Raw genomic sequence first — 12,822 nt, 5'->3', positions numbered from 1 at the left:
ATATAATACAAATTTTATGATTTATTATCCATGGCAGTTGTTTTGTAGACATGTATAATATTTAGGGCCCGATAATATTCAATTTTCATTAAAAACTGCAATTTTATTATTATCATCCGAGTTTCATTATCCATGCGTGTGATAATTATAATAATTATCGAAGAATGAAGGAAAATTACAAAGCAAATCGGACACTAATTGCGAACGGGACTTGAGAGACGGTGTTTCTTTTATCGGGCGCGTTCGATGTCCGAATTGTCCGATTAGTCCGATTCACTTTGGCGGCACTGTCGGGTGACAAGTGACAACTTCGGCACTCGGCGACCGGGAGAGGTGCTTCGTTGGCGCTGCGGGACGCGGCAAGATGCTTGATACTTCTCCGGCGGAGTGTCCTCGGGTGCGTTGCGGAATGTCGCCTGGATCCCGGGATCGCGTTCCGTAAAGTCGGCCGAGATCCCGGGACTTCCTCATCGTCGTCCTTAGGCGATATATGTCGCTCGCGGCGAGCGGATAGTAACGACGACGGTGTTCGTGAATTTTCCGGGCACACGGTATAGTGGTGCACCGGCTGACCGCTGACCTTTCGCGCTGTAGCTGTAGAAGTGTAGAGACGCACATTCGGAGTATTCGGACATTCGGACAGGATTCTGTCAAGCCTGTCGAGACACTCGAGACATCGTCGCGTCGGCGAGAAAAAGAGAGAGCGAGCGAGCGGAGAAGAGAAGTCGGGGCGAGGACGCCGTCTTCCCCTTTCGCGCGGCGCGTTTCGTTTTCGGAGCTCGCTTCCAAGTGGCGTCAAGGCAAGGGTTCGAGTCGGACTATGGTTTTCGCTGTGGTAGGTTAAGGCTCAATCTGGCTTGGAATCCTGACCGCGCGCCTCCGCAGATGAAGATGAGCGGGGAAATGTTCGAGGGGAAGGACTATCCGACTCAGTGGGCGCTTAATCCCTCGGCTTATCAGAACATGAGTAACGATCAAGGTACTCTTCCCTCCCCTGAGTGACGAAGCTTTAGCCCCCGCGGTTTACAGCGAATGTGACCCGCGGACTTTGCACTGACTCTGTTCCGGTGCTTCATTAAGATATCACTCGGTCCTTAAATTGGGTTCTATACGGTCAATACATGAAGATACCTATATGTGTAAAAGCAAAATATAAACACAAATGACATATAACAGGTTGATGGACAAAGGGTCCAATGTGCGTTCAAACGGACGTCAACATTTGGTGTTTTGTCAATTGTTCTGATAGACGTCTTATTATGGATTCATCGATAAGTAACTTCATGTATAACAGCCCTTCTTAATGTACACTGGTACAGAGTAACATAAGTAACAGAAATCGCCATTAGTAACGCATGAATTTTACATATGTTTATTTGGGAACAGTGGATTGGGCGGCTCTGGCACAGCAGTGGATAAAGATGAAGGAAACCGTGGTCCCCCCGGCTCCACCGCCACCCAACATAAATCCCATATGTTCTGCGAATGATGGTAGCGGCGAGGCACCGATGGACATGGATACCAAGGACGACGACGTGCCTCCTGCACCACCTGCGCCAAACATCAGTGGATCTGGTCAGAGAGAACACACGACTTTGGTGGTTTTAATACGAATAATGGATTGCTATCAAAATTAGATAATGAGAGAAATGTTTTATTGCGATCGGAACAGAAGCCTGGACTCAATGGAACCAATGGGGTCACTGGAACACCTCGACATCCGGAACCGGCAATTGGGAATGGAGCGGGGTACCTCCGCCGGGAGTTACCGTAGATCCCGATGGCAAGCCGATCGGACTTCCGGCCGTACCGGTCATACCACCTGCACCAACGATATCGACCACTACTGATTTCAACACACCTCCTCCCGCGCCGTCGCTGTACTCATACAACTCGGTGCCATCCGGACAACCGTTTAATCAGGTAAAGAAATAAAGGAAAATGAAATCTCTGTGAAATCTTATATTTTGTTAAAATAGTAATCCAAAATTTACTGTTCACAACTTTCAACTCCTCAATCTCTTATAAAACCCAAACCATATGTGGAATGAGAATCAGGATCAAACCCAGGACCTTTCGATTGCAAGGCAACCACAGTAACATATCCACGTGTCACTCCGCTAAGTACCTTATTAAATATGTTCATCAGGTTACTAACTATTGGTCCGGTGAGCCGCCTAATGCAGTATCGCCACAGCCGCTTCCTTTCATGAAGGGTATCAGGCATGCGAGTAGAGGACCTCACATGAGGGTGATGGATCCCGTTCGATGTCGAGATGACAGAGAAAAGACACCACCGGAAGAGGATACCACTACGACTATAGGTAAAAATTATAATAGACAATAATAATACAGTTGTTAAAGCTGACAATTCAAAGGTGATTCAACTGACAAATATGATAATCTCAATGCGAGCCGTTAGTTACATGTAGCTGTTAATTGATTCTGTTTAGATGCCGCAAAACGGAGACAGTTACCGGCGTGGATCCGCGAAGGATTGGAGAAGATGGAAAAGGAGAAGCAGAAAGCTATGGAGAGGGAAAGGTTAGAGATACTGAGAAAGCAGGAGTTAGAAGCTCGCAAGCAGGCGGAAGACGAGGCGCGCGCTGTGCTCAATCCTAGCAAGAGTAAATTTGTAAGTATTAATTGGATTACGTTACCCAAGCGACGAGTTCGATTCGTTTCGCGAATTTCGCGGATTGGCACACTTGTTATTTTACAGGATTCAGACTCGGAGAAGGAAACTGAGCAGGATCTCGACGCGGGTAACGCACGCGGACAGCAGTCTGCGGAAAAGAGCTACGATCGCACTCCGGATATCGTTGTACGGCCGCGAAGATCGCGATTCAGGGACGCCGATTCGCCCGAATCTCATACGGGCCCCGATGAGAGCCCGACTGCTCTTTCTGCGGCTAGTACGGTCCCGATCGTGCAAAAGCGGTCTCGGGAGGAAATTTTACAGGATGTGGTAAACGGAATTATTCTGAATTATTGTTATTGAAATAATATTCAAGTTAAACATTGTCCGAGAAAATCCAATAAATTTAAATTAAATTCTTATTTATATTATTATTATAACATAATTAATTGTAATTAATTTCATGATACCGCGTGGACTGCATCGTGTCTTTCGTCGTTTACGCAGATGTTGAAAGTAAGGAGATCGTTGACGGAAATACTTCTAGAAGTGACGAACGAAGAGATTGGCGCGGTATGCAGGGAGGTTTGGAGCCGCGCACGTGCCAAAGGTACCCCAGATACACACGATAGAACTAACCAATTGAATTTCCGTGCTTTTGCTCGTCGGAGCACAGAATCCGATTCAGTGAGCCTACTCGCCGCGCCATGCTGCGACGAAGCTGTGCGATTGTGTAATACAAAGTTGAAAGCATTAAACAGAGATACCTTAATATGTAGACTTAATTATTCGGCAATTTCAGGACATCCTGTGTTTTGCGTTTTCAGGGATTTGCGTGTAGCGTAAGGCACATATCTCTCTTTCGTTTTGATTACGTAATCGTCTTGTATTACGAGACATTTTTACGTACCGGCATATGCCTGGCAATGATCTCTTTCGCGATACATCTCTACGATAAAGAAACTCTAAAATATTATATATTGTTGTATCATAATGTAAACACAGTGTTTCAATAATCTATAATCGGAGCTTGTTTTAATAAGGACGCCTAGATATTAATTTAGCCAGTAATATTTAATATATAATTAACGAAAAATATACGTCAATACCCATCTTACATCATGGGCATATTTTACCGTTTGATTTTTATACATCTAAAGATACACATAGCTATGATCCAATTCTTTATAAGTATCTCTAACAACTTCGTTTCGAGCATTGCGGATTTTATCTCTTGAAGTTCCGGCAATAAAAGTTACAAGCCGCGTAGCAAATCGCGCAATGTCGACTAGTTCTTTTTAGGACATTAGAATAACTATAGTTCGACTTGTAAGTGTGAAATAATGCTATAAAGATTTCTTAAGGTACATGGGAGGAAGCGAAGGGACGAAGGGACGGTTAGCCCCCCTTGCGCGAATGGGCTGATTAATAAGAGCCATTCGGTATTATCGGGGGCGTTATCCGTGTGCGATAGCACACTTTTAGGGATTGGTTACTAAATGCGTGTGTATTGTAAGTCCCTGCAGGAGAGATCCCCGTCGCATCCCTCAACATGGCCCCTCTTGCTCAGATCACTCACAAATCACTCGGTGAGTACGCTTTAACGCACTTTATTACAACGCACGGCGATATCCGTAGGGAACAGCCGTGAACGATGCAGTGACTCGTTGAGAGAAACGAGAGAAAGAAAAGAAAAGAAAAAGAAAAGAGGAGAGACACGGGTCACTGCGTGTTACGCACGCATTGAAGTTCAATTCGATGTTAACTCGGCCGTTCTATCATAGAGATTGTTTACCGCCGCAACCGAGAGAAGTACTTCTCTCTTTCTCTCTCTCGTTCGTTCTCAGGACGTTTCTTGACGAAAGTAACGGCTGAAACAATTTAGCCGAAGCCGAGATTTGCATATCTTTTTTTCCTTTTTTTGTGTTCTTTTCGTCACTCCGACGCCGAGAGAATGCCGTGACGCCGCGAACGCACTGAACGGATGTAATTTCCGGCTCTGTTTGCCGTAGGTCTGAGCATCTATAACGACAGTAACAGCGAGTCCGAGGAGGAGCAGAGCGAGCACGCGCAGATACAAAACGACGACAGCGATGAGGAATTGAAGGTAAAGAAATTGTTATAGAATTGTTTTTGAACCGTTGTTTTTGACCGCGCGTCACGTTAGCTCGTGCTCGCGTCGTCGAGGTGACAACACCGTTTTACGAGCCGATTTCGCAGGAAACGCTGAGACGACGACAGCAGGCGTTCCGCAAGACGGAGGAGGAAATCGAGGCGCGGCTCGCTGAGGAAGAGGAGGAGGAGCAACGCGGCGAGGAACAGTACAGTAATAAGCAACAGGAAAATCATACCGGTAATACTAGCTGCCGGGAGACAGGTATGTTTCGACAGACAACCCACCCGTATGTGGCCGCTCGGAGACTAAGTGTAACTTCCTGACGTCATACTTTAGTTGATGAAAAAGAAACGGTAGATAATCAAAGAGAAGCGTCCGAAACTTTGTCGAGCGGCGGTCAAAGTCCAACGGCGGCGCCGCAGAACGCGCCGGCGGCCGACGGCCAGCAACCGAAGGCGAGCAGCACCGTGTCAGGTTCCCCCGATTCCGAGTCGAGCAGCAGCGAGTCTACGAGCAGTTTGTCCGAGACGAGCCGCGAGTCCGCATCCAAGAAGCACGAGAAAACGCGCTCGGGCAAGCAGCAGTCGCAGCAGCGCGAGCAACAACAGCAGCGCGAGCAGCGTTACACCCGGCGACGGAAGTCGAAGAGCAGGAGCAAATCGCGGAGTGGCAGACGGTCCACCAGGTCGTCGCGTTCGTCCGAACGTGGTGGCGGGCACCACAAACGGCGGTCGCGCTCGAAATCGGCGAAGTCGCGCAAGGATTATCGCTCGCGGTCTTCGCGCTCCTCCAGCGATCATAGATCAAGCAGAAAGCGTCGCTCGCAGTCGCGCGATCGGAAGCGTGCGAGCTCGCGTTCGCGCAGCTATCGACGCTCCAGATCGACGTCTACCGATAGGAAGTGGTCCTCGCGATCGCGCTCCCGCAGATGGAAATCTCGCTCGCATTCCAGAGAGAAGCGGCGGAGCAGCCGGTCGCGCAGCAAGTCGTCGCGGATAGCGAAACGCGGAAGATCGCGCTCGAGATCGCGCAGCCGTTCGAGAGACCACAGACGATCGAGGTCTTACGTTTCTGGGAGGAGCCAACGGCGGAACAGTCGGTCCAGGTCGCGGGATCGAAGTAGAAAATCACGATCCAAGTCGAGCCATCGCGATGGTAAGAAGTCGTCACATCGATACAGGAATTGAGGTCAGGACCTGCTCCTAGCCCAAGGTTGTATATTTATTCTGATTGTAACTTTAACAGAAAAATACGGGAAAAGCAGTGATACATTATTTTTGACAAGCTTGCCGCTTGTTATATAGACTAACAAGATTTTTTTTTTTTTGTTATATTGTCGCGCATTTGGCTCTCATTTATTGCAGCGTTTATGTAATATCTTTTGACATCTGGTACAGTAATTAAGATTGTACATTATACATAAATTATGGCGCTTCAATATGGTGCAGAAGTCTGTGGTACTTGGCAAGGAACTTTTGCTTCCTATCTGTTTCTTGTTATTTGAATATTATTTTCTTAACTGCATGCGCGCGCGAAATAATTACAGATATCGACGAATATATATTTTCGTTTCTTCATTATATAGTTTTATATCAATCGAAGTTTATATTGTGATAGTAAAACTATTCATAAAGAATATAATTTGTTATTATGAAAGAACAGTGAAATTTTTGCTCAATCTTTTTTTGAGGGTAATAGCAATTTATATGCAATAAAGTTACTTGATCACTTCGTAGAATTTGTATAGATATGTTATGATAAAGATTTATTATTAGATTTAGTTGTAAGAAATGAAAGTGTATTAAATTCATGATTTATGATTATCACGATTTACGATTTATCGAGACGCACTCAAGATTAACAAGCATTAATTTGGCATTCCTATCCATTGAGCGTCTTTAGAATGAACGATTTTCCTCAGAAAACATTTTTTTCAAGTAGACATTTTATTATCAATTTAATATAAAATTTCTAGATTTTTTTTCAATCTAATCTATATATTCCACTAATTTTTAATATTTAAGATTATCCTATTCGTTTTAAAATTACGTTTATCGATATTGCATATCTCCAAGTAACTATTAACTAGTCACATGCGTTTTTACGCATAATAATTTTATGTAATTCGTACGTGACAAGATAACACAAATGATAGGCAGTTATTATCTCATTTTTTTGCGAAAAAATGAATTATTAACCGCTTTCTGAGAGAATCATTAGGATAAATCTTGCAGTGAAATAAGTAAAGAACAGCATAATTCAAATCCATAATCCTTTTGTCAGAACATTTAAAAAGTATATATCATTCACAAAATGTAATTACTAATAAATCTATTACTATCGTTTATTCTTTCGTAAAGTGCAATTATTCCATGCGAAAATATAGCAAATTAAAACGAGTCTAGGATTTTTATTTTCCAACCATCTTTTTAGATATCAGAATTATAAGACTCTCGCAATTTGATGAAAACGCGCGCATCTTCATATAGTGAAGACTAATAAATATTGTCGATAGTATTCAGACGCGGATTCTTATTTATCGGGGGTGAATAATAAACTCGCACACTTCGTCATTTTTGGGATAATTTTGTAAAAAAAAAAAAAAAAAAAATATCGCTGTAATAAATCTTATTCAACATATTGATACAAATAAAAATAATCCAGTATATTAATAAAAATGATACAAATAAAAATTTTGATAGAAATTACTTTGCAGTAATATCTTTTCTCTATTTTGTACAAAATTATTCCAAGCAAGATCATGTGTGTAAACATTTTTTAAATTTATGTATCAAAATTATCATATTGTCTAATGTTAAATTATATACACGTACAAATAAGCATTGCAATTATATAATCAAAAGGCACTTCAATAACGTATGATTCGTATAACACGAGTGAAACGGTAAATACATTTTAATTTTAATGAGAAAAAGGAATGCTTTGTGTGGACTTTATAAAGAGCATTATTCGATCGATAATTTTGTAGATTGAATCCGCACCGGGATTTCGACACGAGTCCTAGAAATCTTATTTTGTTTCAGCATCTTCCACTGGCTTCCGCTCGGGTTCAACGTTTCACTATGATTCAATTCGTCTACATACACAGCATTGTGGTACAGTTACAGTTTTTGAACATGCATCACGTTCAATCTCTTCTCTCAGATAGTGTATAAAAAAGTCGTAACAATACATAATAATAAATAGTAATACTTAATGGCTATGTGTTATAGATGCGTCTAATATTAATCGCTCTAATGTACAAAAGTCTATCTTTCTTTTCTAAAAAAAAAAAAACAAGGCACATGCACGTAATCAAAATTTATACGATTACAAGAAAGACGAACGTGAAATAAAGTTGATGGAAAATAGTTGAAGTGGTTCGTGTCTTTCTCGAAGCAACCCCATGCGTCTTGGACCCGCAAAGATCGTTAGGCGTTCGATTCAAATTGGTATCTAGAATACATAAATTACGATTAAACCATACCGTTTGCAGGGTCTGCTATAAATGATATTCGAGAATCTGCGCTTTACTTTTACGGTATGGAATTCATCTTTTCGATCAGACGATCGTAGACGAGATCTCGTATGTGTAGACCGTATACGAAATCGAAATGATTCAATCGCTTTAGCGTCACCGTGTATTTCTCCAAGATATTCGGCAATTTTCTGTTCAATAACTCAACATCCTAAAATAAATGATACGATACAATGAAACAAGGTGTGCGAACTTGGAATTTTTACGTATAGTTGAAAAAGCGACAGAGTATCTTCCTTCATCCGTGTGTTACACATTACACAACGGTAAAATAGTGACGCGTTTAATATTACATTTGGATGAGCCAAGAAATCGTTCAAGCCGTTATACAAGATCACTGGGGCCGTGATCTTTTCCACGGGGTAATCCGGCGGTACAAATCGCTTATAAAATCTGAGATTCTTTAGGATGCCGTAATCGTAAGGCCGAAAATGTCCTGCAAAAGAAGCGATTCGGTTGAAAGGTCGTAGTTAGGAGGACCTTTGATCCTACAAGCTTGTAATTAAAAGTCGAACCCTCTGAGAGAAACTGATTACCTGGATTTTGAATGCCCATCGCATAATGAACCAATTGCTTGTACGAGCATCCCGCCGGCGCGAACTGCAGATAGTCTGCCAAGTGCGCCTGAAAATATGTAACGTTACCTCACGTAAGCGAATCGGAGTCACGTTTAGCTCGGAGTCGATTTGTACAGCTTGTATGACGATAACTTACGTAATCCGTCTCGTTGACGCTGAAACCTCCGATCATGTGCACAAGCAGCTCGCAGAAGGGTTGAGTGAAAACGTCTTCTCGGCACAACGAATACGTCACAAATTTCTCTAGTCTTGTATTCGCTAAAAGCTCGAAATATCCGGTGAACTTGTAAAATCCCTGTCGAATTAAGCGGATACGATAATTAGCACGGAATATAAGCTTTGCGAGATCAGCTTTTTCTTTAATTTAATTATTCTTTAGAACATACAATAAAAATATTTCGTCATCAATTTTTCTCAACGAAAAGACAGTTCCAGTTCTACATTAAATATATGTAAAGGTTTTATTTTACATAAGTAATGATATAATTATAGTTTCGTTCGTAGAGGAAAAGTAGCAGACAATGTGATTATACTCCGTTTATGTATAAAATACTGGCTTCCGTTGGTTATTTACATTTTTTTTCTTCAAGTCTCAGTTTCGGAAAATGTTTTTTATAGCTGTCCTTACCTTAAAAAGATTCGCGAAGAAACTCGCGGGTCTCAGCAGACCTTGAATGTGTCCGGTATAACCCACGGGGGCTAAAGCGGACATAAGCTTGATTTTCTTGTTGTATTCCGGCCTGAGGGACATAAGAACCCAAAATTGCGTTGTTCCTTGAGAAAAGCCTACGTAGAACAGCTGCTGTTGGCCGGTTTGGTACAATATATAGTCTATCATAGCGGGCAAATCATACATCCCCATCTCGTGCCAGCTAAATAGAATATTCACGAGAGAATTGCAATTGATTAATATTTATATAATATACATATAATAGAGATTATTGTATGCAAAACCAATTAAGTGCTAAATAATATTCAACAATCATTAAGATCGATTTGAATTGAACGCGATTGAGCGAACTCATATACATGCATGATTTAATCATTAATTCTTCGCAGTTAATCCTACAGAAGTGAAGAAAATCCTGCGAGTATCAAATTTTAAGTTGCGACAGTTTCGTTTGTCGCAAGAAAGATGAGAAACGAGATGCGGGAGGGCGTTCCAGAGTTTCGCGATACCTGAAGTCCCAGAATTGAGCGTTTTGTATGGAAAGAATTGTGTGGTTCTTCGAGTTCGTGGTTCCACGGGAATTACCAAGCCACACGTCGTATCCATTGTCAGCCAGAAGATAAGCTAACAACGATATTGAAGGCAATTTTTTTTAATCGTATTAAAATCTATAAGCTAAAAGAGGCTTGAACGTAAAACTGATCTGATCCTACCGATTGATCGATTTCGACCCGTTATCAGCCAATCCACTGAGCATCCCAACAATCCGTGCATGATCAACACCACTCGATGATTCTCAATCGTTTTATTGGAACGATTGGGTATCCGATGGACAGCCAATATGTACCCATCTTTAGTTGTTACGTGGTGAAGTTCAAAGGGATAGCCACTCTGTCTTACTTTATCTTCCTAAAAGTAACGGGATATAATTTGCTAGAGTATAATTGATAATTAAGCAATAATAATTAAACTAAAAGATAACAGCTGATTAAAAGTTGAGTATTTTAACAATTAAATTTAATTTGTAATTAATAAACTAATGCAAGTTCTGAGATTTTATGAGTTTTATTTTTAAAAATGAATAAAGTAATAAAAGTTCTGAGATTATATGAGTTTTATTATTAAAAAAATTGCGCTTTTAATTTGCAATACGTTTACGACTTAAAGTCAAGGGATTAACTCTCATGATTAAATTCATTGCGTACTTTATTGTAAAAAAGAATTTGCATTTTTCTATATCATTTCACTTACGACCAGTAAATTGGGATCGTTTCTCGGAGGGAACAGTCCACGTGTGCGAAATAGACTGTTTGTTTGAACGACGAATCCATAACATAACAGCGAGACAAAACACCAATGCGCAATCATATCTCCTCGATGGACAGTCACTTTTACGGAGCAAAATGCACTTCGTATTGCAAAGATATCGTTTACTTTACTTTACGCAGCTTCCCGTTATCGTGGATTTAAATAAAAATTTAAACAAAGTGAACACACCATTAATTCATACAACACTATTATATCGACAAGTTGAACGAAACGCATAACAGAGACTAAGTAATTCATGAATTTTGATAAAAGAAATAATAAGTATATATAAATAATATATTGAAGAAGTCGGAAGTGAAGCGCAACAATGCGACGCGAGGAAGCGCGTCCCTTTAAACAGTCGCAGGATCTTCCCGCGCGCCTTTATTAAGCCCGCGATTCCCACCCTTCTCATTTCTTCCGAGGAGATTTTATTGGTCTCGGATCGTGGCGCAAACTAAAACCGAATAATTCCAGCAGATCCTACTTCCATACGCGAGTCCGATTTCGTTTCCGTAAGTTGCAACCTCCGCCTTCCTCATCCCGCGGTTCATCCTTATCCGCTTTTCGTATGCTCACGTATGCGAGGCCGCGAATTGTTTTTATTAATGACACGAATCTCCGAAAGTCGCGATACCGAGAAAGATGAGGAGGCAGCCGGAGAGCGCGAGCACGCGTTCGCGCTCCCCGACGCGCGATTACACGGCTCACGGCTGTCGACGTATTTTACATACGACCTTTCTTACCTTCCTCGCATAATTTAGTGGACAATCGGCGATATCATTGACAATAAATCCTCGAACAGTGACGTCAAGTGTCGGCGTCGATAACATTGAAAAAAATTCTTCGCGATAGTTGCGAAAAAATGGATCGTGATGATTAATTACATCGAAATGTTTTCGGCATTCGCGTGCGCCATCGCGAAATCAAGCGTCTTATTATTAGACAATCTTGTCGGAAATATTTCTGCAAATACGTACATTACATATTTTTAAGATCAAATGAAAATATATTTGTTCATTTGCTGCAACAACTAAAAAAAAAACAAAGTTCCAAAAAATGAGTTTGAATGTTTTGAATCATTAAAATTTTATATTATTGTCATTGCTAAATGTGATTTTGGTATAATAATTGATTTTAGAGGAATAAAAGTATCTAGTTATATATTAGCTCTTCTAGCTCTTCATTCAGTGCATTGAATTCTCATCATTCTTTTGCAAATAATTCAAAAGTGACAATTTTTTAATTACATCCTTATTATAGTAAATCAGCATTCGGAAATATTAATATATTTATACGAAGGACACATATATAGCGTTTTGAAAAGATTTTCGAGGACAGTTGTCAAATACATCAAAACAAAAGTTTCCACTCGTAAATGTTATAGATGATCTTGACCTAACTTTCACATAATTTCGAGATTAATCAAGGGCACACTTATCTGCCCACTTAAGAGATAAACAACTTTTGTCGAAAAAGTTCCCTTCTAAAGACAGATACAGACTTGAGTATGCACGTGTGGACGTTGGTCCGAGGCGCGACAAATTGCCTCGGATCGTTCGCCGCACAGCCTCGGCCCGAGCCCGATCGCTGTCAGTCCATCAAAGAAAATTCGTGCTCAGTTTGGACACTTGGGACGTATCCAAAGTGTCCAAAGCACGTATAAGTGGTGATTCCACGGAGGTAAAGGAGTGAACACAAGGCTGTGGGGGGTGAAGCACTGGTGAGGAGGAGGAGGATTAGGTCGTTCGACTAGCAACAGCAGGCAAAGTCGAACAGTTGCCTCATGCGTCCTCGAGCCCTTTTACTATCTGACGACTCCGAGGCATTCGGTATGGCCTCGGGCTGCCTGATTCGCGTTCGTGCTCAAGTCTGTATATATCCACTTTTAAATTTATGGATTTTAAGATATTTGAGTGGATAAATAAATCCAAACTTTTTGCAGCAATTTTTTTCTCGCGACAAGATATTATT

At 41.3% G+C, this 12,822-nt stretch overlaps 2 protein-coding genes across 3 annotated transcripts; one reads left to right on the top strand and one right to left on the bottom strand.

Moving 5' to 3' along the window:
- The first annotated feature begins 80 nt into the window (after window positions 1–80).
- LOC139817662 (uncharacterized) lies at window positions 81–8,054 on the top strand. Of its 2 annotated transcripts, XM_071785907.1 has the most exons (12): window positions 81–979; window positions 1,387–1,575; window positions 1,673–1,923; window positions 2,150–2,324; window positions 2,454–2,635; window positions 2,723–2,968; window positions 3,146–3,248; window positions 4,156–4,227; window positions 4,651–4,745; window positions 4,859–5,015; window positions 5,091–5,966; window positions 7,799–8,054. In XM_071785907.1, the coding sequence occupies exons 1-11, from the start codon at window positions 886–888 to the stop codon at window positions 5,939–5,941; spliced, it is 2,415 nt and encodes an 804-aa protein (XP_071642008.1). In that variant the 5' UTR covers window positions 81–885; the 3' UTR covers window positions 5,942–5,966; window positions 7,799–8,054. The 2 variants fall into 2 exon arrangements, with proteins under 2 accessions (XP_071642008.1, XP_071642006.1); XM_071785905.1 differs by having other exon boundaries at window positions 5,091–8,054.
- On the bottom strand, window positions 7,349–12,740 carry LOC139817666 (lipase 3-like). Its single transcript, XM_071785914.1, has 9 exons — window positions 10,792–12,740; window positions 10,254–10,449; window positions 10,050–10,164; window positions 9,499–9,742; window positions 9,007–9,165; window positions 8,829–8,916; window positions 8,586–8,728; window positions 8,289–8,443; window positions 7,349–8,210 (listed from the first exon to the last, which is right to left on the bottom strand). The coding sequence occupies exons 1-8, from the start codon at window positions 10,906–10,908 to the stop codon at window positions 8,291–8,293; spliced, it is 1,215 nt and encodes a 404-aa protein (XP_071642015.1). The 5' UTR covers window positions 10,909–12,740; the 3' UTR covers window positions 7,349–8,210; window positions 8,289–8,290.
- Between the last annotated feature and the right edge of the window lie 82 nt (window positions 12,741–12,822).

Source organism: Temnothorax longispinosus, chromosome 8 (assembly GCF_030848805.1).
Source record: "Temnothorax longispinosus isolate EJ_2023e chromosome 8, Tlon_JGU_v1, whole genome shotgun sequence".
Taxonomy (NCBI): Eukaryota; Metazoa; Arthropoda; class Insecta; order Hymenoptera; family Formicidae; genus Temnothorax; species Temnothorax longispinosus.
This window is presented reverse-complemented; position numbering and strand designations above follow the sequence as displayed.